At 46.0% G+C, this 27,401-nt stretch overlaps 1 protein-coding gene across 1 annotated transcript in view; it reads left to right on the top strand.

Moving 5' to 3' along the window:
• Window positions 1–27,401, top strand: part of LOC119396349 (transmembrane protein 135) — a 57,994-nt gene that overhangs the window by 19,451 nt on the left and 11,142 nt on the right. The window contains exons 2-7 of the mRNA XM_037663534.2: window positions 14,220–14,347; window positions 19,354–19,446; window positions 20,539–20,572; window positions 21,538–21,603; window positions 23,947–24,330; window positions 26,647–26,814. Coding sequence (XP_037519462.1) covers window positions 14,220–14,347; window positions 19,354–19,446; window positions 20,539–20,572; window positions 21,538–21,603; window positions 23,947–24,330; window positions 26,647–26,814 — 873 coding nt within the window. The remainder of the gene's footprint in view (window positions 1–14,219; window positions 14,348–19,353; window positions 19,447–20,538; window positions 20,573–21,537; window positions 21,604–23,946; window positions 24,331–26,646; window positions 26,815–27,401) is intronic.

Below are 27,401 nucleotides of genomic sequence, written 5' to 3'. Positions count from 1 at the left end.
AGACGGCTTATTTAGGGCGTATAAACCTGTTATACACCCTTTATAAACCCTTTATACACCTGTTAGGGTGTATGAGCATTTCACCTTTATACTCCTGTTAGGGTGTATAAACATTTCATAAACCTTTTAGGGTGCATAATGGATGTGTGCTAACACACCCATTACATTTGACATGCTTATGTGCCTTCCTTAAAGTACTTGCTCAAGGCTATAGAGTTGGAAAAGTCCTTGGAACACGGGTTGTCGCTGGAGGCAACGTTTCGACAAGCGGACTTTTCTTCAAGACTACATCTTGCCCTGAACTTCTACTTTATTGGGACAATCAAGGCTAGTTGTGATTAGCCAGTGGCACCGCGCATTATCGCAAGTGGTCAATGCATGGATACCATAGCCAATCACGTTACGTTCTTACGAGCGCTGTGCGTCTTTTGAGTTTAGCTTTCTTGGCATTTGCATACCTCGCATTCGCGGCGTTGCACGCTTTTAGCGGGGCATGTCGGGGCATCAGGGAGCGCACACGCGGGTAGGCAAGCAGAAGACGTATATGCAAAACAGCAAAAGTAATTTCTCTCTCTCACCCGGACACGATTTCCGCGCACCAGTGCGCACAGAATGTATCGTGCACGGCGAAGCCTTTCCCCGCTGCTGCAGCCCTTGCTCGCATATATGGGCGCTCGTGAGTGTGTAAGGTTTCGCTTTCTGTAACGGCGCCGCGGCGCAACTCTTCTGGAAAGGCTTCCGCGTCAAAATGGGTTCCAAGCGCGCACGCCTGCTTGCACAAGCAGTCCGTGTCCGCTCTCTAATGCCGCGGTGGTTTCGCACGGACGCGACGATCTTGTCGGTCTCTTCACGTCTGCGCGGGTGTCTTTTTTTCCTTTCTTTTAGTCGGATTACGTTTCAGGGTTGGCGTAGGATGTAAATCACGCTGCTTTCAATATGACGAAGAAACTATGAGCGCGGTTTCCGACTTCTCATAGAAGTTAATTCTCGATATGAGTGTGAATAAAGTGATCTGAATTAGATAATATGGGTGGTGTCTACAATATATATATATATATATATATATATATATATATATATATATATATATATATATATATATATATATATGTGTGTGTGTGTGTGTGTGTGTGTGTGTGCGCCAGGTCCGTAGCCAAGGATTTTTTTCGGGGGGGGGGCACTTGCTGGAAACCTTGACTATTTGAGAAAAACACCTATTTTCTGTATTTATTTTCGGTAAAAACCCCTACTTCACCAAAATTTCTGGGGGGGGGGGGGGGGGGGGGCTAACCCCCCCCCCCCCCTGGCTACGGGTCTGGTGTGTGCAAAGAGTTAGAGACTTCAAGCGATCAACTTGCAAGTCTTTCAAGTTAGTTTTTCCATTAAAGACCGTTGGTGTATTCCAAGCGCTATAGCTCGAGCAGCTTGCGGGAGACTAAAGAAAGGTGCACAATGCCGGAGTGGCTTTCTTCGAGGGTCAGGACACCGGGCTTATCAGAATCTGATGGCTCAGCTTTCGTGGCATGCATGCGGCTGCTGACGAATTATCTCTCACTTTGGCCAAGAAAACCCGTAACCACACTCAAGAAAGAAAGAGAAAAAGGTAACTAAATTGCTTTTCCAGCTTACCGTGCTCACGCGTTCTACACAGAAGTGTCGCGGGCTGTATGCAGCAGCGAGGTCGAGCTTACTTTTATTAGAAGGTAAGGCCTGCAAACACAGACACAGGACAAGAGAAACAGACAACGCTAACGCCGTGTTTGGTTTGTCTTAAACGATGAATACCTGCTCAGGTATCGTTTCGAGCCGATGATGTTGCTTTCACTGACTATCGTAATGAGTACGGGCACGGCGTCATTATCTCGGCATAGTTTTTCTTTCCATTTCATTGAAACTCGCGAGCTTCGCTCTCCACCATGCGAGCGGCTCGAAGAAATAATCGTGACAGGCGAACTCAGTGCATCTGTAAATAGCAGGCTATGTTATGTAGCTACGTAGGCATTCGAAAGTCGTTGTGTGGACCACAATGGGAAACGTAATCACGTAACGATCACCGGGACTATAAAGGCTCCGCCATTTGAAGGACGTCAGTCACTCGTCAGACGTGCTGTGCGTCACTGCGATGCGCCACATGTTTACTTGCTGCGCGACAACAGGAAAAGAGAGAGAGGGAGAGAGAGTCGACGTGATTGCTTGCTAATCAACTTGTCCGACAAGCGGAATGCGCTGCTAAGAAGAAAAAAAAAAGAAGAGAAAAGAACGAGAGGGTGTGGGCAAACAGGATAGGGAACTACGCTTGGACAGCCTCTTATTGGCGCTGTCAACGAAACTATATCGGGAAATCAGACGGGCACACACAACATTTCCAAATATGTGATTGTCCAAGCCCTAAATTGCTTGCGTATCAACGTCTATAAATAAAACTGTACATTGTTTATAGCTGCAGGTATAAGAAGATGGACAGCACAGGTAGCTGTCTGTATCACCATTCTGATCTATGTTCTGCAGTATACGGTATGAAGTTGTCTCTGTTTCGTGTCAAATAAGCCTGCCCTTAATATACCGGGCATCAAGCATTCTCGCCTCCATCGAAAATGCGGCCGCCACGGCCGGGATTCGATCCCGCGACCTTCGGGTCTGCGTCGAGCACCATAACCACTAGACCACCGTGGCGGGTATAGGTGAAAACAGGGGGGACGATATTTTACGCACACACACACACGCACGCACATACGCACACACACGCACGCGCGTACTGTCTTGAGACGTGTAACCAGTTTAGGTGGATTCATCAGATCACTGACAAATAGCACGCTTGAAAAAATTACGTGACTTCGTGTTCATTACGCTAAGAAAGGATGGGGAAGAAAAAGAGCTAAGGAAGGCATGTTACAGAGACCGAGATAATATGGTGAGGAAGTTCGTAGAAGGAAGTCCTATAGTGTATGCATGCAGCAGACCGGGCGAGGCTCTTGGAGCGCAATTTAAACCGTAAAGCGAGCGAAGTGCACACGTGGAGTGTATAGTCATTTGGCGATTTCAATAAGGTACGTTCACTTATGCAATATCATTACTTTTAACGATGTCATTACCAGAATTATCGTACGATTCACGACTCAAGTTTCAAGTTTCAAGTTAATTCATTATTATTGCATGTACCAAAAACGGGTTACATAATACATACAGAATCAGGAGGTCCCAAAGTACGAGACTGTCAGGGGGACCTCCTATAATTAGTGGCGTACATAAAAGGTAACAGCAGCAAAAAGAGCCAACAAATAAAAATGCAATCAAAACAGAACGATCTATACTAAAAAAGAAAAATATATTTACCATAGCAGCATTATACAAAGCTTAAAAATACCAATACAGAACTGTGAAGTGATATGAAAATAAATTTATTACAGATGAACAAAAGGTTCCTTAAAGATTGCAGGGACCGAGATGATTTAGTATGAAGAGGTATGCGATTCCAAAGATGAATACCATAGAAGCGAGCTGTAAATCTGCCATAGTTCGATCTTATTTTGGGTAAAAGAAAGTTATTTTGCTCTGAAAACCTGGTATTATTGTTGTTGACAAGGACATGGTGAGGAATACTATCTAATGACATTTCTCGATGAATGAGACGGTATGTGATGAGGGACAATCTGTGATAAAACAACTCTTGAATCGGTAGAATGCGCAGCTGTTGATAGATGGGTGTAGAATGGGAACGCAATGGGCTATACGTCATTAATTTTATCGCCTGGTTTTGAAGGCGCTGAAGCGGTTTGAGATGAATGGCGCATGTGTTACCCCATGATGATGGGCAGTATGATAAATGGCTGTTAATATAAGCATTATGAAGCGAGAAAAGAATATGAGGTTGAAAGAATGCACGTGTTTTAATGATAATGCGGATACCAAATGAAACCTTTTTGATGAATGAGTTGGCGTGAATATTATATTTAAGGTGTTTATCCAGAGTAATACCCAGAAATTTAACATTATCAGATGCCGATATATCATAATTATTCAATGAGACAAGTATGGAGGAAGTAATCACCGTTTGAGGGCTATGAAAAAAGCACAAAAGTTGTTTTAGTAGGATTAATTTTAAGTTGGTTATTTATACACCATGAGTGAACGTTTTTAATGATCCGTAGTAAGTATGCCCTGAAGTGCGATGACTGATTTATGTGGTGAATAAATGTTCGTGTCATCAGCATACAGCAAACAGTTAGAAGAGGTAAGCGTATTGGGTAAGTCATTAATGAATAGGAGAAACAACAAAGGGCCTAATATAGAGCCTTGGGGAACGCCGCAGTTAATTTTGTTGATGAAAATTTGCCATTAATATACACTACTTGCGGCCTGTCGGACAAGTAGCTGCGAAATAAATTTAATGGTGGGCCAGTAATACCAAAAGGCTGCAGCTTATCGAGAAGAATAGAATGTACTAGTGTGTCAGATGCTTTTGTTAGTTCAATTAATATGGCTCCTACGACAAACCCTTCATCAATAAATTGTTTAATGCTATCCGTGAAATTGATTAAGGCCTGTTCCGTCGTAAAACCATTCCTAAAACCAAACTGGCGTGGGGAGAGAAGATTAAATTTGTTTAGGTAGTTCATTAAACGAGTGTACAGAAGCTTTTCAATGACTTTACTAAAAAATGGCAAAATACAAATTGGGCGGTAGTTGTTAATGTTATCACGAGCACCTTTTTTGAACACCGGAATCACTTTACCACGTTTCAACAACTCGGGAAATTTACCTGATTTGAAGATTTTGTTAGCAATATCTGCCGCAGCCATTGATATGTCCGCCGCAACCAGTTTTATTCTAGAAGGCTGGATAGAATCCAGCCCTGGTCCCGTAACTTTGAGGGAAGAAATTACATTAAAAACTTCTTCTGAAGAAACAGGACGAAGGAAGAAGGACCGAGAGCTACGTGGAAGATGGGGTGGAACACTAGAAGAAGACGTATTTTGGCATGTGGCAAAATGATCACTGAAAACGTTAGGTATATCAGCCTCGTTAGTGTATTTCCTATCATTGTAAATTATTTTTTTAATACCCTTATCTGACTCTGTAATATTAAGAAATTCTTTAATGAGCTCCCAATTGCACCTGGTATTTCTTCCGTTTTCAATTATCCACCGTTCATAATATTCTCGTTTTGCACGCTTAAGGATGCCGGAAAGAATATTGTTATAATTTTTAAATCTAGCTCGCAAAGATACGTTGAAAGGCTGCAGTTTGACCTTTTTAAGAAGAGTGTTTTTCTTAATTATAGAGCGCAGCAACGCATTTGTGATCCATGGATTCCTAGGAGACGAGAATGTGTGCTTACGGGATACATGGGTTGTGCAGTCATTAATGTAGTCCGTCATTGTTGACAGGAACATGGAATATGCCTTCTCAGGACAATTTTCACGTAAAACATTATTCCAGCATGTGCCGTGCACCTTTCGTGTAAATAATGCTTCATTGAAGAAACTTTTAGTGTATTGGCGATGCTGCATACGTTTTCCGGTGCCAAGACTGAAGAACAGGGGATAATGATCCGTAATGGAATAATCTATCACTCAGATTATTCACTCCAGTGGTGCAATCGGAGGATGAAGACGAAAATATATGGTCTATTAACGTGCAAGAACCAGCAGTGTCACATCTTGTTGGAACATCGACTAAAGAAGAAAAACCATAGCTAAATAAGCAGTTGATATAATCAGAGCACGACTGACAGTTCGGATGAAGTATGTTTATGTTGATGTCACCACAAATGATGTTTTTATTTTCATTGGTTATGATGTCAAGAATTTCTTCTAGCTGTGAACAGAAGTCCGAATGCGACGATGACGGGGAACGATAAATGCATGCCAGGATTGTATGTCTGTTTTTGAGTGGCAAGACATTCCGGTCGAACTCTAACCAGACAGACTCGCACAATAAATTACGGAATGAAATATCGTGACGACGAGTGTACGGAACTGACGAATTCACAAAAATGGCAGATCCACCACTTCTTTAGATCCCACGGTAGCTATGTTCGCTAGTGTATACCGTGGAAGATCAAATAGATTGCTATCTGCTTGTGTTAGCCACGTTTCAGACAGATTATAGAAAAGTTATGATCAAGTATAGAAAGAAAGTTTAGCAGATCGTCGTGATGCATTCGAAGACTCCGAATATTGCAGTGAACGAATGAAAATTTGGGGGGTTTATCACGCAGCAGTGCTTTCGTTTTATCACATGAGAACATGCATCTGTTCATGATCGGAATTCGAATGAAGGATGCGCAGACGCACTGATTATGCAAATATTGCCAGATCGTTTACGCTGGAGATGCGATAAACGCGACTATTTTCAGTCTTTCTGGCTTTGATGACACAATTTTCGGTCCGGAGGAATCGCCACGCTTTGGTCTTTTTCAAGTCGAGAGCTTGCGCGAAAAGGCGCTTGTTTTCTGGCGTGAGATGACCATTAACAAAAAAAGGTGAGTCACTGTTTCGCGAAAGACCAATAGCCGAAGTAGTGAGCTTAGCTTTCCGAGCCTTACTAATGAATTCCGCTCGCTTCGCTCTCGAGCAGAAGCGCGCGATGATGTTCTTGTCTTTTTTCGCGGGGACACGATGAACAATATCAACATCGGAGGGGACATCAGGACAGCCAATTTTTTCACCAATAGCCTGTATTACAGCCAGGCAATTTAACACCTTCTGTGACGGGAACACCTTTAACCTCTACGTTGTTGAGGCGAGAATACTGCTCGAGTGACGAGAGACGTTGAGACAGCTTCGCGTTTTAGGGGCGAAGCTCCTTAAAGCGGCACCCGTTCGTCCCTCGTAGTCGTAGTGCGTAACCAGTCGTAACGCTAGTACCAGATCTTGACCTTCAAGGTGGTGCCGGTGGGAGATTTTTCCTGTGCGTTGTTGAACAATAAAAAATTCGCAGCGTGCGCGTTAACTAAAAGCCGAATTCTTCTGTCTCTCATTCCCCATTAGCAGCCATTGGCATGTTCCAGTAGGAAACGTTAGTAGAAGTAGAAGTGTAAGTGTTACCTAAAAGCCGACTTCTTCTGTCTCTCATTCCCATTAGCAGCCATTGTTTACCTCCAAGGTAGTGCCTGGTGAGATTTCTCCTGTGCGTGATTAAACAATAAAAATTTTGTTCAAAACGCCGTTGATTGATGAAATAAACCAATGAAAGACGCCAGATGTTTTCTAAAAGCAAAACGAAAGAACGCCAGATGTTTTTAAAGCAAAACGAAAAGACGCCAGCTGCTTAACGAAAGACGCCAGATGTTTTCTAAAGCAATGGTTTTCTAAACAATGAAAATTCACAGCGTACATGTAAAATTAAAGTGAGCTGCAAGTCGTCATAACTCTCATCGAACCTTTAGTATAAACGCGCCCGATCTCACGTCGGTGACGATGTACTGGGCAGAATTCACGGAAGATTCACGGTTTACCGTTGAACCTCCGCAGCTTCGCCCACTCATCATCATTCACTCCGTGGATATGCTGTGATTTTTTCTTCCTTCAACAATTGATTTGTAGTCTGTTTTGTAGTCAACGTATGTGTGATCTCGTTTTTTTTCTCTCTCTTTTTTTCTTTTTGCTTGCAAATGTCACGTACTACATACCTAGGGGAAGGTGAACGTCAAGGGGTTGAAAATGCAGTTCTTGGATTTCGTTCCTGCTTTAATCCGGAACGTCTCTTGTACTAATGCAGCCTTATCTAAACCTTCTGAGCATTTATTTTCTGGTTTGTGCATATTCGTCGATGCCTATCTTGTATCATAGCTTCGGGGAATCTCCACTAGGGAGCCAAGTGTAAGGTACGACTTTCTGTACGTGCACATAGAAACCAAGTTTTATGATTTTTGCTGTTTCTTCTGCCTTTTCAGATGAAGTCTTCGTCCCGTTTCAATGAAATTTTCCGACTTTGTTCCGGGTACACTTAAAAAAAAAGTGCTGCAAAGAGCGCGTTCCGGTGGACAATAATAAAGTTTATCCATCCATCCGCCTATATAATGAGGTTGGAAGTCTTTAGGGGGTATAATACCACCAGGGGGTGGCACACCGGGCCCGTTACTCTGGCACACCACTGTTTATGAGCTCCTCACGTGACCTGACAGTTTCAACTCTTTTCCTTTCGACTTCAGCAAACATCGATGATATAACCTCGTGATGTTATAACCTCGTGAGGAAGGAATTAGGCAAGGACGCTGCGTTGACTCTGGTGAGTATATATATAAAGGCGATTCCAAGCAGAAAACAGGCAAAACTCACGCTATATATTCAAGACGGTATATAAGGAAACAGTGTGAAAGAAGCCTCATCCGCGAGCGATGCCTGTCAGTCCCAAAGATGTATGACATTTCCTTGTTATTCGTGACGACCTACCTGACTGTGTTACCTCGACGCCGACTTTGGCTATAATATTGACGCCGACCTTGGTCTGATCGGTGACGTACATGGGTTTACGTGTACTGCCCTCAGCAATGCTTGGTTAACGTGTTTGCGCTAATCGGTGTACTCGCTAATCAATGTCTATTCAGAAGGTTCCGTGTTTACGAAAGAGATGGGAATGGTCTGTGGGACGCCAGACTTGGTTACTATTACCGCCATCATTATCCTAATGTATGACCACTGTTTCGGACAAAGGCCTCTGTAATATGGTGATGATCACCTAAAATATGCTGATTGCAATCTTTATACTTTTCAAGGTTCTGGATTATGTGTAATTCCGGGAGGGTAATGACACGTTCTTTTATAACTGAGTTATCGGAATTGACTTTCTTTTTTTTTTTTTCAAAAACGTATTTCGTGACGCATCCGCTCGTATTTTCAAACCTAAGATATTGAACTGAGAGGCTTTTCTAAATGTACAAGAGTACTTTTTGATTTATTTGTTGGGGTTTAACGTCCCAAAACCACGATATGATTATGAGGGACGCCGTATAGTGGAGGGCTCCGGAAATTTCGACCACCTGAGTTTCTTGAACGTGCCCCTAAATAAAAGTACACTGGCCTCTAGCATCGAGTAAAGGTGTGGGGCAGAATTGGCACCCCCCTTTAAATGGCTACCCCCCCCCTTCCCCCCCGTGCGCACGCCATGACTGTATTGTAAACGCTCGTGCATGCGAGCCGCGACGCGACGGGCTGCGCATGAAACACCACAAAATGAAAACACAAAGACGCTATCCGATCCAGAACATCTCACTGACAACCTTGTAACGGGGTTTGTTTATTTCTAAGGCTCAAGACATCTTCATTGATTATACTCAGCATAAGAACGAAAAAAAAATCGCATTACGGATGGTATTATCATTCAACTTAATGCGGACGCATCTACTGCAAGGAGTCTCGCTGTATAGTTTCCATAGCGTCGTACCTCAGGTATGAAAATGAGTATAGAGATCTGAAAGTCTTCAGAAATCGTCGCCCCCAACTTTCCAACCTCTTCAATCAGCTCAGGCTCGGCTGCGGGGACGACTCCCGGAAACATAAAGCGTGGTGCGATGCAATGCGAAGACGATCTCGGGCGCGGCCGTGCAAGCACCTTTTACCGCTCGCTCGGGGAACATTTGCACGGGCCGGTGGCGCCGACAACGACGAAGCAGGCGTGCCCCTTCTTGCCTACGTTCCTCTAATCTTTCCTTCCTTCCTTCCTTCTTTCTTTCTTCATCTTTTTCCTTCCTTACCCTTCCGGGTGGAAGCGCCCGAGGAGGAAGCCCTCGGTGGCACGTACGAGAAGACACCTCCGCCATGCATTGCACGTCTTCAGCGCTAATAACGCGCCTGGCATGCTCGTACGCGCGGATGCATTGAACGCATTCAAGCGAGAGCACGTCGGGGGCGTTGGTACGTATGCGTGCTCGACTTGATCGCACGTCGGGTGAAAGGTCGATGACGAAGTTCTACCTGGGGATGTCGATGTTTCTGAGTTAGTGGGTGTAGTCCGTTCGAAACGCTTTGCCCACGCGGGTCTACAGTATACACGCTCCAAACGTGGTAACGGATACATGTGATTTCGTGCACCTACATAGTAAGGGTTACATTAGTTAGAGTGCATACATTCTAATCTTGGTAAGCCCTACTATTGGTGCACAGAATCATATTTATCGGTTACCACGTTTAGAGTGATATATATTGGACTACGCATTTCCTCCTCCTCCTCCTTTACGGATTACCAACCAGTCCGATTCTGCACATTGCTTCAATAAATCTAACTTTAGATCTATTGTTCGTGAAATTTATTATTAGTTATAGCCTCTGTAAGGTTCTAACAAGCGTTGGTAAGGGTGCTGTAATTTCGCAATTTCTAAAACAATGCAGCAACGCTTCTGTATAACAGCTCAATTAGTTGATATTGGTCTTCAACGACAAGCGTGTTGAGACGGCCGTGCTCGCCTGCTGTCTCGGTGTTTCTCTCAAAGGGACACTAAAGGCAAATAACAATTTATGTCAGAGTAAAAGGCCAACGTTTGAGAACATCTGAAACGTAAATTTTATCAACATCAGTGCTCTACTAACCGAGAAATTAAGGTAAATGTAAAACTAGGGTGCCTCGATGTGCTCCTACCCTATGTACACTCTAAGCCAAAAGAGAGCAACGGGGGTATATGGGTTCCTCCTTTGAGGGAGCAAGTGCTTTGCCACTCCCATTACTCTCCTAAAAGGAGCAACGGCAAGGGGAGGAACCGTTGCTCTCCTTGAGGACCAACTGTTACTCCTTCCTGATGCTCCTCAAGGGAGCAACGGATGCTCCTTCCCGTTACTCCTTAGTTTCTGCTTGGGTCGAAAAAAAAATTCGTTTTTGATTGACTTCTAGAGCACATTGAGGTTTATACACATATTTGTTTGGATGTACAAATGATACACAGACATCTCGTTCAGAAAGAAATTTCAGAAAATTTGCAACAAACACACAGGATTCGAACTCGCGACCACTTAATCACCATGCACGCACGCTAACCACTGCGCCACCAAACGCTACGGCGCCGTCTGAAAGGAAACGGGGTTATGTAGGTACCGACGGGTCGTTGCGCGTTCTGACATGTTAGTGAAATGAGTATAGGCGTGCAGAACCAGTGGTGATGTTCGAAAGAGAATAGAAGGTAACAATGTATACATCTGAAAACGTCAAGACAATGAGTCTCTCGCGAAAACACAGGCTTTGCCGTGCTCCCTTTGCGCTAGCTAAAAGGCCAGTTTTTTCTTTTTTTCTTTTTTGCCCGGAGGTGTGTTTTCTTCTTCTTTATTATCATTGTTATTATTATTATCAATATTAATAATATTATTTTTTGCGGAAGAGTCGCCTCCCCTTTGAAAAGACAACACCGCCCGAGCTGATAACGTCCGTTTGCTCTGAGATTAAACACAAAGTCAAACTACCGGACGCGATTGCGATAACTGTCCTCCCGCCAAAATCAGCCAGTGACAAGGTAGAGATGAGGGGGTAGGGGAGGCAGCGGCGTTAGCTCGCTGTCAGTCTCGTTGTCAGCATAAAACCGCAAATGTAAAGTCTATCAATTGTGTACTTCTCTCAACCGCTTGTTTGTCGCGAAGTATACACGGAGTCTCGCGAAGCTTCGCATTTTATTGCCACACTCTCAGGCTATATATTAATGCCAAATGTTATACGCAAACACGCCATTTGACTTGCGACGACAACAGCTTCAGGTGCTGGCGTTCTAGTGCAACCATGCCTTTTATTGGGCGATTCTACCTTGTATTGAGGGCTTTTAGCTTTACGTTACCGTGTTACGAGTTGCCGGAACGAATTTGCGCATACGCGGGCCTTTACGGAACGTGAACTACTCTCCGGATTGGCTTTACGTTTACGGCCCTATCTCGAAAATCCACATTCGTTCGCGGCTACTCGCGATACCCGCTTTGCCGAGGCTCCAGCCGCCGAGTGAAAAAAAGCCGAAGTGCGAGCGGTAATTGCGATCACTTTGTTTCAGCGGCTAGAATCACTAGAGTGACCTAGAATTAGAATACCGAAGCGGTAAAAACGTGAGAAGCCTTGACATAAATACCCCGACAGGCTGGATAGGTGACGCCATCTAGCGGGAACAAGATGAAGCAGGCAAGCAAAAAATTGTTATTTCAGAAACATCGTGCGTTCCACTTCTGGTGTAAATGCCTTGCCGCGGCATTATTACGAATGAGTTACCTTTTCAATAATTTTTTTTCCTCTAAAACACTAGGCGAAAACAAACGTGTCAACGACTATGGTTGCACGAAGCGTCACAAGATGGCGACACCATCGTCGGATAACCCGGTATTCTACGCTAAAAACCCCTCGAGATATTTCTGCAGCGGCTATACAATCTTATATAAATCAAATATAATTTAAATGCCGTTATCATCAACATTTCATGGTTTATTCAAACGTAAAGGTATCCGTTTACGTACGGGGAGGTAAAACCTTTCTAAAACATGTGTTCCGGTAACACGGGAGCATTAAAAAGTTTACGTACAAGCCAAATGTCCCTATTAGCGTGTGTATCTTTCTGTTCAGTTTACAAAAACTAGTTTCCTTATGCCAGCCCGCAAGAAAATGTGGCCCATGCATCGACCGATACAGGGTGCGTCCTGCAGGAGAGCAGCGGTTGCGCGCCGAGAGAAACTGTTGCCGTTCGTCCTTCTGTTGCTCCCTTCCAACCTAACCCTAAACGCTTACTCCATAGAGTTAATATACTGACTCTAGAGGAAAAGCTGGGCCGCGAGACCTATAACCACAAGAACGCTGACATCTTGGAACGTTGTCATTCTTGCCATCACATATCAATCCTAAAGAAGCATCTGCACAATTAAAAGCTTGCGGATATTGTTTTGTGTTTATTTTGAATACTTCTACGAAAGAATACGACGGCTATTTATGCAATTTACTGCGCGCGGAAAGGAGCGTTTGCAGACTGGTTAACTAGATGGCACCACCATATCAACACTCGCGAGTACACGAGTGTGTGCTTGCGGCCGATTGCGCCGGTTTGCGCGTCGTGTCAAAGCCCCTGAAACTTCGTTCGCGACGTGTATCTCGTAGTTGTCATAGTGTCCCGTTGTGTGCGTTTTCTGTCGCTGCATACCACTCGACTTCATGTGACAGCCCTTTATTCTTTCGAGCTGGAAACTTCAGTGCATCAGTGCAAACCAGGACGGACGGCAAAGAAGAGATGAGAAGCCCTGAAAGTTATGTACGAACTAGTCGCAACCGATTTTTTAAATACTTTTTAACGGCGATAAAGCTTCGCGGGCCGTGTAACTTTAGTTTCGATTGAAGCTTTCGGGAGATGTCTCACTCACATTCGCCGCTGCATGCTGCAATCGACATTGTTCTGCTTTACGGCTCTCTGCGCTGAAGTACGGGAGCAATGAGCTGAAAAAGAACGTGGATACAGGTGTCTCGCCATTGCAAGTCGAATCAGCGCGCGACCACGGCCTACGGACTTTGCTTCGAGCTGCGAATCTGTCGAGTGACCTTTGTGCAGCGAACGGAGAAAACTTTGGTAGGGAGTGCCTAGTAAAACCATGCACAAACAGGTGGAAATTTTAACTGTTATCAACCGGACCAGCTGCACAGACAACCGTACACTAACACACGGCTTCACGCATCAAAACACAGCTGATCTCTGAACAGCGCGTAGCTGGCTTAGGTTGGTAGATTAAAACTGATTACCACCGTCAAATATAGCGAGCGTCTCAGGGTCTGGCAACGCTGGCAACGATCGTTTTGTTCCATCATGGCGGAACACATGCGGTTATAGGTTTCAATGCATGGGCCCTATGGGGAGCTTTTCCTCTAGAGTCAGTATATTAACTCTATGGCTTACTCCCCCAACTTGAGCCATGTCAGCCATCTTGTTCCAGTTGGTCTTTTTGGGGAGTAACAGTTGGTCTTTAGGACTAAAACCGGCAGTCACTCTCGTTTTTTCCATTTTTGGCTTAGAGTGTAGAACACACGATGTGCGCCACCAGTGGGACATTTTGGAATGAGCCGGATGACGTCAAGAGTCCCGAGTACAATTAATCACTATAGTACTCAAACTACTTATAATAACTTTGCGCTCACCACGGCGGTCGTTCTTGGCTATGCCCGTTACGCAAACAGCTCTTGCTCTCAACATCTTTTAAGGTTGTTTATTTGCGTTAGCTTGTTGATCACACTCTCATTGGTCCCCTTTGTTTGTCCCTCACGTGGTTGAACGTTCCTCGCAGGCCTCCCTGTTGTACAGCAAGCGCTACGATGGCACCACAATCAAGCGCACGCTGCAGGCGGTCCTCATCTCATCTTTCTTCCTCAGCTTCAACGCGTTCGCCTTCATCGCCGTCTTCTGCTCGCTCAGGTACGTAACCTCCAATCGCCGCTGTGAAGCTTTACAAGAGACGCACGCAGCCTTAAAAAAAAAAAGAAAAGCAAAACTATGTTTTTATTGAATTCTCACTTTGTCATTACTGTATACTCTCCGTTGAAGACTAATCGGTTGTCATGCTTGGTTTTTGTAAAGGCTATAGGTCTATTCAATCTGCCTGCACTTTCCGTTCTATAACTCAGGAGGCTCTGCACTTCCTTAGCTATATATACTCGTTTCTTGCAGCGCGGATGACGTGTAGGAAGAGTTTATTTAAGATTTCTTGCACGCGTCAGAGAAGTAGTATAGGGGGTATTCACTGACGCGCAGCGCGCGGTGCATTGTGGGAGAGTTCGCCATTTTGAAGTCCTCCGTCAGCCGGCGGAGCACAGGAAACACGTTGTTGGGAGCACTAGGCGAACTTATCGTGATCGCGTATTCTAATACTACGTGCGACAATGGTTTACTGCGCGATAGTCGGTTGCAGCAGCCGTACGCAAACCAAAAAGAAAAAAATGGAAAGCAGCAGCGAAGATCCAGGCTTCTTCAAAGTCCCGAAAGGGCGCACAACGGAGTGCGAGAAGACGAAGCCCCTGTCGGAAAAGCGTCGTCGCGAGTGGCTCGCGCGGATCAGCCGGCCGGGGACCCCGACAAGTACCGAGTGTGTTCAAAACATTTTCTATCGGGTACGTAAGCGTCATTTCATTAATTTAGCACCGTGTGCGACAAAAAAAAAAAAAAATGACCGAATGGCAACACCACTTTGCTCGCGGCATGGAGAAATCGCGAAGCTTTTTAGGGAGGCGCCTTTAAGCTGTGTCGAGGTCGTAGCGGGGAAAAAAAATATGTATCGAGGAACTAATTTGTGGGAGCTTATGTTCGCGGCAGCTAATGGGCAGTGAAACGATAAAAATCGTCAGGGTAGCCGCTTTTGAAAAAGCGACGTAGCATGGCATGCTGCATCAGTTCATTATAATTAAGCTTCTGTGCCCGTTGGTCATACAGCAGCCGTAGATCAGCACCATTGCAGGTCCGGACAGCTGGCATGTAGAGACTGCTGTACTTGGGGTTGGCACTCAGAACTGCTGGTCGCAGTCCCGACGCAGTTACAGCGCCGAAAAATTCACTCCAGTCGTCATCTGTGGGAGGTGGCGCCGGTTTCCTCGCAGGGACATTCGGGGATGTTTGAAGATTTTCGTCCAGTCTTCTCTTCTTCATTGTTGCCGAAGAAAAATCTATTTCGACAACGGGCCGAGCCTCGATCTTGCGGACATGCGCAGGGAGCCAGGCGTTGCAACTATCCGTACACGAGCGTTCCTCACGCGCACGAACCCCGTACTCGATGTAGAAGAGTAAGGCTGCATCATGGGAGCACGCCTCTCCGTTCCCTGCCATGCACAAACAGTGTGCAGCAAGCACTTCGCCGTCGCTTTTGGCGCATACCGAGGCTTTGACGGGCGGGATAGAGAGGCTCTGCGAGTGATTCACCTGCATAAATAAGGAATTAGTGCTGTGCGCGAACAAGATCGAAAGTAGGTCTTACCTGCGTAAGGACAACTGTTTTCCGGGCCTGTTTGTTTTATCCATGGCTCTCTCACCCATCCGCTGGTCGCATAATTGTGCCCTTCTAAAGCCTTGTATGACTTCAGCTGCTTCCTTGTAAGAAAGCTCGTCCTGACCACAAGGAAATCGTGGATGTCGCACATGTTGACACGCGGCCAAACATCGGCACTGACCAACCACTCGCGGGCGTCGAGCTCGAATGGGTCGAAGCCGCAGAGTTCGAGCTTTTGCGCATATCGCTCTCTGTCGGCGTCGCATAAGCCACTCGAATACGTGGAGTTCGTCGTGGCGGACTTCTCTTTCGTCATCGGCGTCACAATCGCGTTCCTATCAGGAGAGAAAAAGAAAAACACAGCCTGCAGGAACCATGCCGCGCCGAATACGTCGGTAGCGTTGGCGATGCCGCTTGCTGTTCGGAGGACTTCAAAATGGCGGCGGCTGGGATGTGACATCAGCAGTGACGTCACATGAATACTCCCTATACCTATAGCTATATCAGGGGCGTAGCGAGAAATGTCTTTTTCGGGGGGGGGGGGGGAGGGGGAAGGGAGGGTCAACCACCCTTTAATCATGGTCACGCATGCAAAATTTACAAATGACGAGCCGTGGCTGCTCTGCACAAGCGAAAACAGGCGCGAAGTGCGGGACTAACTGAATGGGCTTTGTCAGCAGCACCACCGCGGGTCCGGTGGACAACCAGCTCGTTTTACCGAGAACATCAAGGCACTGTAAACTACATAAGAGAGAAAGAAAGAAAAGAAGGTGGTCTAATAATGAATACAGGGAGACTTAAATCAGGAGCGTGGTCTCTAGCCCTGCTATTCCACAAAGGGGCAAATAAAAAATGTTAGACGGAACCTATATTGTACTTAAGAGAATTGATTATGACAAAAACCGCAGGTGGTTAAAGTTGGTCTGGAACTCCTCGACTAGCACGCCTTCTGGCATCATTTTGGGGCGTAAATCAATCAATCAATCAATCAATCAATCAATCAATCAATCAATCAATCAATCAATCAAATCGCTTGACTGCTTCAATGTAAACAGATTTTGGTTAAATGCGATCAATATTGCTACAGCAATGGCATGCCGTGGCTGGTAAGAAGGTGTCGTAGGATCGAAACTTGGGCTATATAGAAGGTTAGGTAGCACCTTGGATTTGCGATGCGGCTATGGAAGGGAAACGTTACAAAGAACACCCTACAAAGAACACAGGACACAGTTTAACAGAACGGGCGCTCGTTCTGTTAAACTCGTTCAGTTTTGCACTCGTTCTGTTAAACTGTGTCCCGTGTCCTTTCTGGTGTGTTCTTTGTAACGCTTCCCCACCATAAGCGCATCTGACAAACCGCTGGTATGCCGGTTTGTCTGAGTTCGGCGACCACGGTACAAAGGTAGCCGCTACTAAGTGTGTCGGACGGGTTTATTTCCTGTCCCTTTGTCGAGATCGGACCCCTCGAAAAGTGTGGAATGCGCGGCTCCCCAGAGCTCGTCTAAAAGGGTGCGTTTGGAGACACCCTGGGATAACCGCAGCATAAAGATGGATTGACATCTTGAAAGAACTTAGTGTGTTAATGTTTACTAACGAATTGACCTCTTGAAAGAAGTTAGTGTGTTAATGTGTACTAACGAATTGAGGAGTGAAATTTTGTAATTTGTCACTTTCCTCCTCATTGTAGCAGAAATTGAGATGTTTGTTTGGTTATTTGTTTGTTTTAGTGTTTAGAAACATAACTGTTAGCACTCGAGTAGAGGAGAGCTGTTCGTAGTAGTTACAGAGACGAAGGCCAAATGATAAAAGCCTCTGTTCAACGTACTACTGATTTCTTTTGCAGTACGTGTTAGTATGCGCGTCAGTGTAATTTTAGTTTCTCCTTGATTTGTGTTAAACGCGTGAGTTTGATTTTCAGTTTATTTCGTTTTGTGTTAAACGCGTGAGTTTGATTTTCAGTTTTACTTCGTATTTAGTTTGAAGCGCTTTGTTTTCTTTATGTAATACTCATTTGCCGAGTGCAATGAGGGAAAGCGTTTTAGCGAAAGGCTAGTGTTGTTCATCTTGAAATGTTTGTTGATAAGCATTCAGAACACTTGCGAGTGGTGCCAAGGCGCACGATTTAGGGAGCACTTAGTGAAGTGTTTGTAGTTTTGGGGCAAAATTGAGTCTTCCCCAGCAACTTCGATTGTCACCAATCTGCCGATGTCACCATTGAGAATCGCTCGCGAGGAAATTCTGATTGATTTTAGCAGTGTCACGTACTGACACTTAGCTAGAGGCACGTCCTCACTTTGGTATTCTTCCTGAGATACGTTGCTCGTGATGTTTTAATTTTAGCTTAGCGTAACCTCCAGGAAATGTTATGTTCTTTTATGCTGGTCTGGCGATTTGATCAGCATTTGGAGGGCACTTGCTTTGGCCAGAGTGGTTTGGCTTTGTGTTGCTTCTTGGCAGTTCCAGTAAACTGCTGCTGTGCCGTGGAGGTCACTCCTGGTCACTCACAGTTGACAATCATCGCATCGTCCGAGCTGCGTTTGACAGCTCGAACTCTGGATGCATTGTCTTGTGGCGGGGGTGCTGTTGTGCCAGAGCACCTGACCGAATGGGGAAACGAATAAACACGTGCACTTCGTTGGAAGTTCACGGCATCGCGGTCAGCGTCTGCCCTGCGTCCAAGAAAAAAAGCCAGCACCTGCTGCCTGGAAGCAGGGATTAACCCCTGCATGCTTTGTCTGCAATCCGGGAAAACGGCGTCTTCGCCCAGCCGGCCCCGTCAACTGACGCCAGTCGTTCTTCCTAGTTCTTCCAAGCTACCCAGCTATGGAAAGGCTGCTCAACATCCTAAAAGGAGCGTCAACATCCTAAAGAGCGTCAACACCTGCTACCTAAACGGACGTCAACATCCTAAAAGGAGTGTCAACACCTGCGGCCTAAAGGAGGGTCACATCACAATGGACTGGGACCTTATTTAAGACCGGCCTGGTTCGTTGTTAGAAGAGACGCCCCAGCCGACTTGGTCGTGCTGGCAGGCTTTGTCCTGCTATAACCTGCTATACCTGCTATAAACGTTGTTACTGTTTTCTAAACGTTTGGCCTCCTTGCTCTGCTCCTCAGCGATAAGTCCGATCTTCGGCTACATCGGCTCGCCAGCCTCTCGGCTTTCGTTCGTCACGAAAACCCCATTCCTAACAGCGTGCAAGCGTATTAGTTATCCTATCTTTCATTATTCCTTTCTCTATCCTTTTCCTCCCCTTCCCAAGTGTAGGGTAACAAACCGGGCGCAACCTGGTTAACCTCCCTGCTTTTCCTTTGCCCTTCTCTCTCTCCCTCTCTGTAGTGCAGCGTGAAACGACGTACACAGAGGGAAACAGAAGGGGCACGTACAAGCGTGTTCACCTGTTAGCTCTGATGCACGATGGTTGTTCTCGCATGTCCAACGCAGGAAGCTGGTAGGCCGCTTCAACTTCCTGAATGCCTCCTACCTGCCTGGCTTCCTGGCCAGCCTCCTGGCCATCCTGCTTGAACGCAAGAGCAGGTGAGCCGCACTTTTGTACGCAAATTTCGGCATTGACAACTGTGTTGGGCTAGGACCCGCTCAAATTAAGTTACGGTTGCGTCCTTGTAGCTCTTGTGTACGAACTCCATTACTTGACTTAATATTGCAAAGAAGAAAATTTATATCTTCTTATACCAGTGTCACACGGTGCACTACTGATCGCAGTTAAACCCGATCGGAATCAAGTTTCTCAGCAGTGATTGGCTTCCTTACGCAGCTTGGTTAAAGAAGCGAATCGCGATAAAGAAATTCGATCCGGATCAGGCCCGATCGGGATCAAAACTGACAGTGTGACGCCGGTATTAGATTTCTCGTTTCACCAATGTTCACGGTATCGTGCTCAGACGCATAACAATCTGCGTCCTGACTGTACAAAAAACAGATCTAACGCGAAATGTGCAAATTTCCCCGTTTTTTTTTGCCTGTTAAGTTATGCGTGGAAGAAGCCCAATATTGTGCTTATCACTGCATATATATGGTGTTCGCTATTTTTATTTACTGTTTCGTTGTGTTGATGCGCGGTTACCGTACTACACCAGCTTTTAAAGGGACACTAAAGAGCAAAACAATTTTTCTCGTATTAGTAAACTACTCTTTCATGATACCGAAAACACCACGCTTGCGGCGAGAAGACGCTTAGTAAGCGAGAAATCGCGAAAAAAGGAAATGTGGGTGGCGACGCCACCTTGAAGATTCCGCACCATTCGCCGTGACGTCACATATTTTGACGGAGCCTACTAGGGCCTACGTAATTCCTATTCGGTAAAAATGAAGTACGCTGTCCTCTGAGAGGACCATAGAGTTAACACACCAAGTTTGAGGAAATTTTGTTGAGCCAATGGCGCCAAAATACGATAAATACAATTTGAAATCCGTGACGTCACGCGTGCAGATTTTGGCGCGAAATTTGAAAATGAAACTTCGAACTTCGTTTTCTCCTTTATTAACACAGCTATGATATTGAAATTAACGACATTATAGTTTTCAAAGTACAATTTATCAATCTAAACCGATTCATTATTTCTCTTTAGTGTCCCTTTAACCTTTGATCTTCCTCCATTTATTTTCCAGGAGGCAAGCGCTGGCCATATACGTCTGCAACATCGTAAGTAGCAACTTTTTTTTTTTTTTAAACGAGTGAAGGACTCAACTACGGGCTTTGCATTAGCTTTGCCGAAGTAATAGCTTATGCAGCCAAGTTTAAAGGCATCAAATTGTGCTTATCACAATTGATGCGTTGGACTATGTGGGCATAAATGACAAAATTGACAAATGGGCTAGTTAGCTGATGACTTGCATCTTGAAAACTTTATTAGCGCAGCGATGTACGGCACTCGTACAGAAACAACAGGAGACGCTTACTCACAACTGAAAAATTTATCGAAATATAGATGTAAATTTACAAAAAAAAAGACATGTAATCGCGCACGGGTATTAAAGCTGGGGTGATAAACATCAAAGGTAAATCTTGAAAGTCTTGAAAGTGCATGTGACCTAACTCATAATAAAAAAAAACAGCATTTCCTTGTTTCCGTTTTCTTTTCTTGCTGAAGAACGTAGAGGGGAATGGAATAGCCGGGGTGAATAATCTAAAGCTCTCCACAGCAAGCAAGTTATAAAAGAACAGACCTTGTTCCGGATTCTAACGGCTGTAGTGTACATCCGTGTGCAGGCCCGTAGCCAGCCCCCCCCCCCCCCCCCCCCCAAAAAAAAATAAAATGTTGGTGAAGTAGGTGTTTTTACCAAAAATAAATCATGAAAATAGGTGTTTTTCTCCAATAGTCAAGGTTTTCAGCAAGTGGCAACACCCCCCCCCCCCCCCCCCCCGAAAAAAATTCCTGGCTACGGGCCTGTCGGTGTGTATCTCACATCCTATTTAAAAACCACCACGGTATAACAGAGTTGCGTTATTGTTCCAGCCTCTTTGAGCGGTTGCATAGTTATCCTCGCGAGTGTTCACAAAGCCTCACCGTGTAACTACTGTACGAGGTTTACTCCAGAGGGCGACCCATTCTCACGCTTCCTAGAGTGCCTCGATCACCCTAACGCTTCCGTGCCGCTGTTGCGCAGGCCTCGGAAACCATCTTCCGCATGCGGGTCTCTCGCAACGATATCCGACCGATCAAGCATGGCGAGGTAAGTGGTCGCCTTTCTCTCTCTCTCTCTTTCTCTCTTTCCGCAGTCGCTGCTAGCGTTCGTGTGCGTGTGTCATCGTAATTTATTTGGGAGGTCAGACTCTATGCGACGGCGTCCGTTAGGCAATAAGCGTTTGCGCAAGAAGAGGAAGAAATGATGTAACATTTCGACGCCTCGCAACGGTGGGACACTGTGCGATGAGCGCGAGTTTGGGCGAGACGCGGGTTTACGATAAATATGGTACACCCAAGCAAAAGTTTACGCTACGTTGGCTTTCCAACAAATGCGAATTACTGCCCTATTAATGCTTCTAATCTAAATGGTGCCTGTGTGTAGGATGCAATGCCATGTGCCGGCTGGAACATTTATTCGGAGGTTACGTTTCCAGCACAAAGCGAGAGTGAGTGAGTGAGTGAGTGAGTGAGTGAGTGAGTGAGTGAGTGAGTGAGTGAGTGAGTGAGTGAGTGAGTGAGTGAGTGAGTGAGTGAGTGAGTGAGTGAGTGAGTGAGTGGGTGGGTGGGTGGGTGAGTGAGTGGGTGGGTGGGTGAGTGAGTGAGTGAGTGAGTGAGTGAGTGAGTGAGTGAGTGAGTGAGTGAGTGAGTGAGTGAGTGAGTGAGTGAGTGAGTGAGTGAGTGAGTGAGTGAGTGAGTGAGTGAGTGAGTGAGTGAGTGAGTGATTTCATTGCTACTCTCCTCATAGGCTCACGTGATGTGTACGGTAGAGTATATGTACAACAGATATTATTAATTCTAATATGCCTATCGATGGCTGTTTGCTCGCGTTTTCATCTGGCTGCAAATACGTGCCTTATCGATATAGCTTAATTTATACAGAAAAAAACCAACTATATACAGCTCGCATAACTCCTGAGTTGGTTACTGCACATACTGTCGCTGAACACATCAGCTAAGGCCATAATAGGATGACACTGACGTCACTCCATGCGTAAAAAAGACGCATTTGCGAAGTGTTTCCCCGAGCGTGCCGCAGATCGACTGTCTCTCAAATGCACATTTGCCGTCACCCGTTTAATTGCTTACCGGAAAGTGGACAGCCAAGTATAGTAGCCATAATGAAGGAAGAATATGGAGGGCGAATAATGTATATGTAATGATATCATTGCAAGTTCAATATCTATAAAGAAACTGCATCAATTTGACCGAGTGCGTCAGTGTGTTTTACCCGCAATTTCTTACCGAATGCATCACGTGACTCTTAGTTAATGCGCGCTGTGCACCTCCTTCGAAGTGATCGCGTTGGAGACCAGTTTTCTTCTTGCGTCACCCGCGCATTCCCGGTCACTCACGTCCCGACGTGCGATGACCGAGCGAGATTAAAGGGGGCGGGGACGATAGCCTGTGCGTATAACGATCTTCGATCGCGCTTACGTGCCGTCCGTGACCACAAAGACAATCTACAGCCTTTCTTGGTTTTGACTTGCCGTTTGACGTGTCTTCTCCGTAAGGAAAGAGGCTATCGAGGAAAAGGTCGCCGTGGTGCCGGCACCATTTCGTAACTTCACTTCTGGCGACATCCCGGAAGCAGATGTGGCTTCCTTGCGAGTCATTACGACATTGTTGCGCTCTTGCGCAAGGAACAGCTCAAAAAGCCGCCTAGTTATGGCGTTCTTCGACCACGCGTGGCCCTCGCGCCAATAAACGCAGTCAGATCATTAGCAGCATGTAGCCCGAAAAACCGCGGCCAATAACATTTAAGATACCTTAAGTCCTGCTGCCCGGCGTTATATACATGGGTGGGTGTGGAGAGACTGCAATACATAACACAAGTTATACAGAAATGTATAAGTATGCTATTAAAAATCAGTTGAGCACTTACAACGAATAACGCAGTAAACCAGTTATACAAATAACAATAAAAAGTTGCATCGAAGGCAAAAAAATGGTCGAACGACCGGCATCTGTTAGTGGGGACCATACTCTTGTGTGGTTTCTATGTTTGCAGGTAATCAATAGACCTTAATTTCTGATAGATTTACACTGTACTACAGTATAACACAAACGCACGCACGCACGCACGCGCGCGGCGGAGGCAATGAAGTCGAAAATGCTAGAAGCCCGTGTATTTAGATTTAGGTGCACGTTAAAGAACCCCATGGGGGTCGAAATTTCCGGAGCCCTCTACAGCTGACGCCGTATAGTTCTCCCGTCTCGTCATATCGCGTCCCTCATAATCTTATCGTGGCTTTGGGACGTAAAACTCCAACGATTATTATATTGTGGAAGGTGGTGTGTATTGGAGCAACGCCCTTTCTTTGGAAGTCTTGCTCAAGTCGCACACTACAAGCTTATACTCCGGTGTCCTTTGCTGTCCGTGTCGTCGCAGGTCTTTCTGTTCAGCGTGGCGTCCGCGCTCTTCCTGTACGTGATCCGGCGCAGCGGCTTCTCCAACGACCCCGTGAGCCGGGCCTTCCAGTTCATCGTGGGTCGCGAGGAAGTGCTGTCGTCCGGCGGTTCGTGCTCGCACACGCCCAGCTCGTCGGGCAGCTCGCCCACCCCGCCCATCCTGCGCGCCGGGGTGGACAGTCCTCCCGAGGACCTCGCCGCTCGCAGCGAGGCCCAGGAGAAGGCCTGGCAACTCGTCGACTACGCGTCTCGGCTGCTCGACGACCAAGGGTCGTGGCTGCAGAAGAGGCTCGCCGCTCTGGGCCTGAACGCCAGGCACTGGTCGTGCGGTCACAAGCGCGGATGCGCGGCGCACGTCTTTCAGGTTGGTTATGGCACGGCCGCTATACATAAAAAATGTGGTTATGGTACACGGCATATGCATAGGCGTGCGCAGGGTTCCCCATCAGGGGGGGGGGGGCAAAGGTTCATCGCAGCGCCCCCTCCCCCGCCCTACTAAGTCAATGTATGGGGCAGATTTTGCGCCCCCTTCCTCTTAGGTGACTAGACGGGTCAATGTACGGGACAGATTAGGGGGAGCGGTTGCCCCCCCCCCCCCTGTCCGCACGCCTATGGGCATATGCAGCGCACACCGGGAGAAACGTTACACATGACGAGAGCCTATAGTGCAAAGATCAATACCACAAGCACCATATCAATCAGCAGCAACTAGTTCGCACGAGCGAAAGCATCACACAGCTAAATGGGTGGGAATATGTAACAATGTCAAGTGTTTAATGCCAATGTAACAATGTCACACGTAACGATGTCACGTGACAATGTAGTGTAGCGTCACGTGACAACGTGTGACAATCTCACGTGTTTATGATTGTACAGTCTGAATCAAGCGCACAACTGAGTGATCGGTCGAACAGCCTCGATAGACGACCACGCTCAATTAGCGAAGGGCTTGGACCGTGACCGCATCCAGACAATCAAAGACGCGCAGTGAGCGCTCTTCGGGATTTTTTAATGGACACAACTTTAATGAGCTGCTTATAGTTTTCATTATTACTCTCTTTCATAGTAGTATTGTGTTATTAATGAACAAATCTCATATAGTCATGATATACAGGGTGTCCCAAATATCACGCAGCACGATTTTTAAAAAAAGAGGAACGTCGTTACGCGAAGTACACCTAATGAATATGTTCCCAGTATACTGTAGTAGCCACTACTAATTTTTTCGTTAATGAGGTTTAGTTAATTAGTATTAATTATGTTTCTAACTCGACATGTACTCACCTAATCATTAAAATGTCAATGAGGCGTATGTAGGCGTGCTCAAATGACATCTAACTGCGCTATTGTCAGCAACGTACTAATTAAGCGCTCATTTTTTCCGGCTGACAAAAAGCACTCGAAATATGAAAAATAACACATGGGCTCCCACCCGCAAAAGGTGGGAGCGTAGTCTTGACTTGCTACCTCACAGGGTCCTGTTTGAAGGCGCTGCTTCCTGATGCGCGCTGCAGTCTAGTCACGTGTAACTTTTCAGATTTCGCGGGCTTTCTTTATTAGCAAAAAAAAAAAGAAAAAGAAAAGAAAGCGAGCACGCGATTAGTACCTTGTTGAAAATAGCGGTTAGATGTCATTTGAACATGCCTACATATGCCTCATTGACATATTAATGATTAGGTGAGTACTTGTCGAGTTAGAGACATAATTAGGGCTAATTAACCAAACCTCATTAACGAAACAAATTAGTAGCGGCTACTACAGTATCCTGGGAACAATATGCACTAGGTGTGCTTCGCGTAACGATGTTCCTCCTTTTTAAAATCGTGCTGCGTGATGTTTGGGACACCCTGTATATCTGAGTGCTATAAAACTCACTGTACGAACTTGCTGTGATCCGGCAAGTCCGTACAGAGAGCTGGTAGAAAGGTAAAAACACGCTTGTCTAGAGCGGTCGAGCGTGTGGCTGCCGACGCAGCCACGCGCTCGAGCGCTCTATAGACAAGCGTGATTCAGACTGCACGCGTATAATAAATGTTGTATAGTTGATTGGGTAGAGAGTACAGAGGGATTAAAAGCACGCTGAAGAGGCTGTCACCGCTGCAATCCAGCAGAACGGCATTCGACTACTTTTGCTTTTACTCTGTTAGGTCGATTAAGTCAGAAAAAAATTCTTAACCTTATATAGTGCAAGAAAACATATTTTGGGAGTAAAGGTACACGCGGCAGCTGTTATGCGTGTGCCTGTTCTCTCGCGCCATGTTTTCTTGCGCTACAGTTCAGTATGGTTAACTTACACCCATTCGCCCAATTTTCACTTTTGCCTATAGGTTAGAGATTATAATCAGGCCTGTACCAACACAATCAGTCACAGTTGGAGGCCATCCCGATTCGATTTATGTTTATGCAATCATCTAAGATGTATGATTTAGTCAGCGTTTGCGACCTCGGAAAGCTGTACAGTAAGATCTGCTTAATATGATGACAGCCAGTGCTTCATATTTGAAGGATGGCCGCGGCTACACGTATAAGGAGCATATGCAGCTAGCGAGTGTTCTGTCCTGGCTCATGAGAGATTCTCGTGGTTACACGGTGGAATACACCGATCGCGGGTTCCTGGTGCTGTATATTTTGCGGGTGTGACGTGTGAGTTGCCCTTATCACACGCGTCTTCCGCACGCAGGGTTTCCTGCGCCCCTTCATGCTGGGCTGTGGCCTGCGGGTGTTGTTTCGGCTGGTGGCCGCTCGACGTCGCCTTGCGCAGGACGTGAGCCGCATCTACCCGATGCTCCTCCGCCGGGACAACCTCTGGCTGGGCGCCTTCCTGGGCTCCTTCGCTGGCATCTACAGGGTACATTGAAAGTCTTACTTGGTAGCTGCAGTGAAAGCTCATGCGCGATCTCACTGATGCTTATAGGTCAGAGAAAACCGCTGGACGTTTTTCCACGAAGTCGTCACGTTGTCTATAAACTGTACCGCGGCAGCGCTCGAAGCAAGACAGAAAGATCGCGAAAAGAACAAGCATGCATTTGCGCTGGTACTGGTCTTTGTCCTGTGAAGCCATCTGTCTAGTTTTGCGTGCGATATCACGACGATCGATCAATACAACCAACTTTTTGCGCATTGGCATGCGCAAAAAAAAAAAAAAAGAAGGGGAGGGGGAAGCAAGTCAGCCTTATATATCTCTACTCAGTCAGACCGGTCCCGTAATTGTCTAGTGTGCAATGTTTTGACCATGCAGGTTCTTTACGTAGAAGGCAGCGTTTCAAGAATGTTTTACTTCATACATTTACGCCGGAAAGCCTGGCACCATAGGTAGACCGCTGTGAGAAGCATGTCAATGCTTCCATTTTATTTTTGCGTCCAATGCGAAGCTTGTTTTCTCTCAGGCTCATCCAATTTGGAGTGGGGCGGGGGCACTGCGATGAAACTTTGCGA

The sequence above is a fragment of the Rhipicephalus sanguineus genome, chromosome 6 (assembly GCF_013339695.2).
Source record: "Rhipicephalus sanguineus isolate Rsan-2018 chromosome 6, BIME_Rsan_1.4, whole genome shotgun sequence".
Taxonomy (NCBI): domain Eukaryota; kingdom Metazoa; phylum Arthropoda; class Arachnida; order Ixodida; family Ixodidae; genus Rhipicephalus; species Rhipicephalus sanguineus.
Note: the sequence above shows the minus strand (reverse complement) of the source record. Positions and strands in the feature narration are given on the sequence as shown.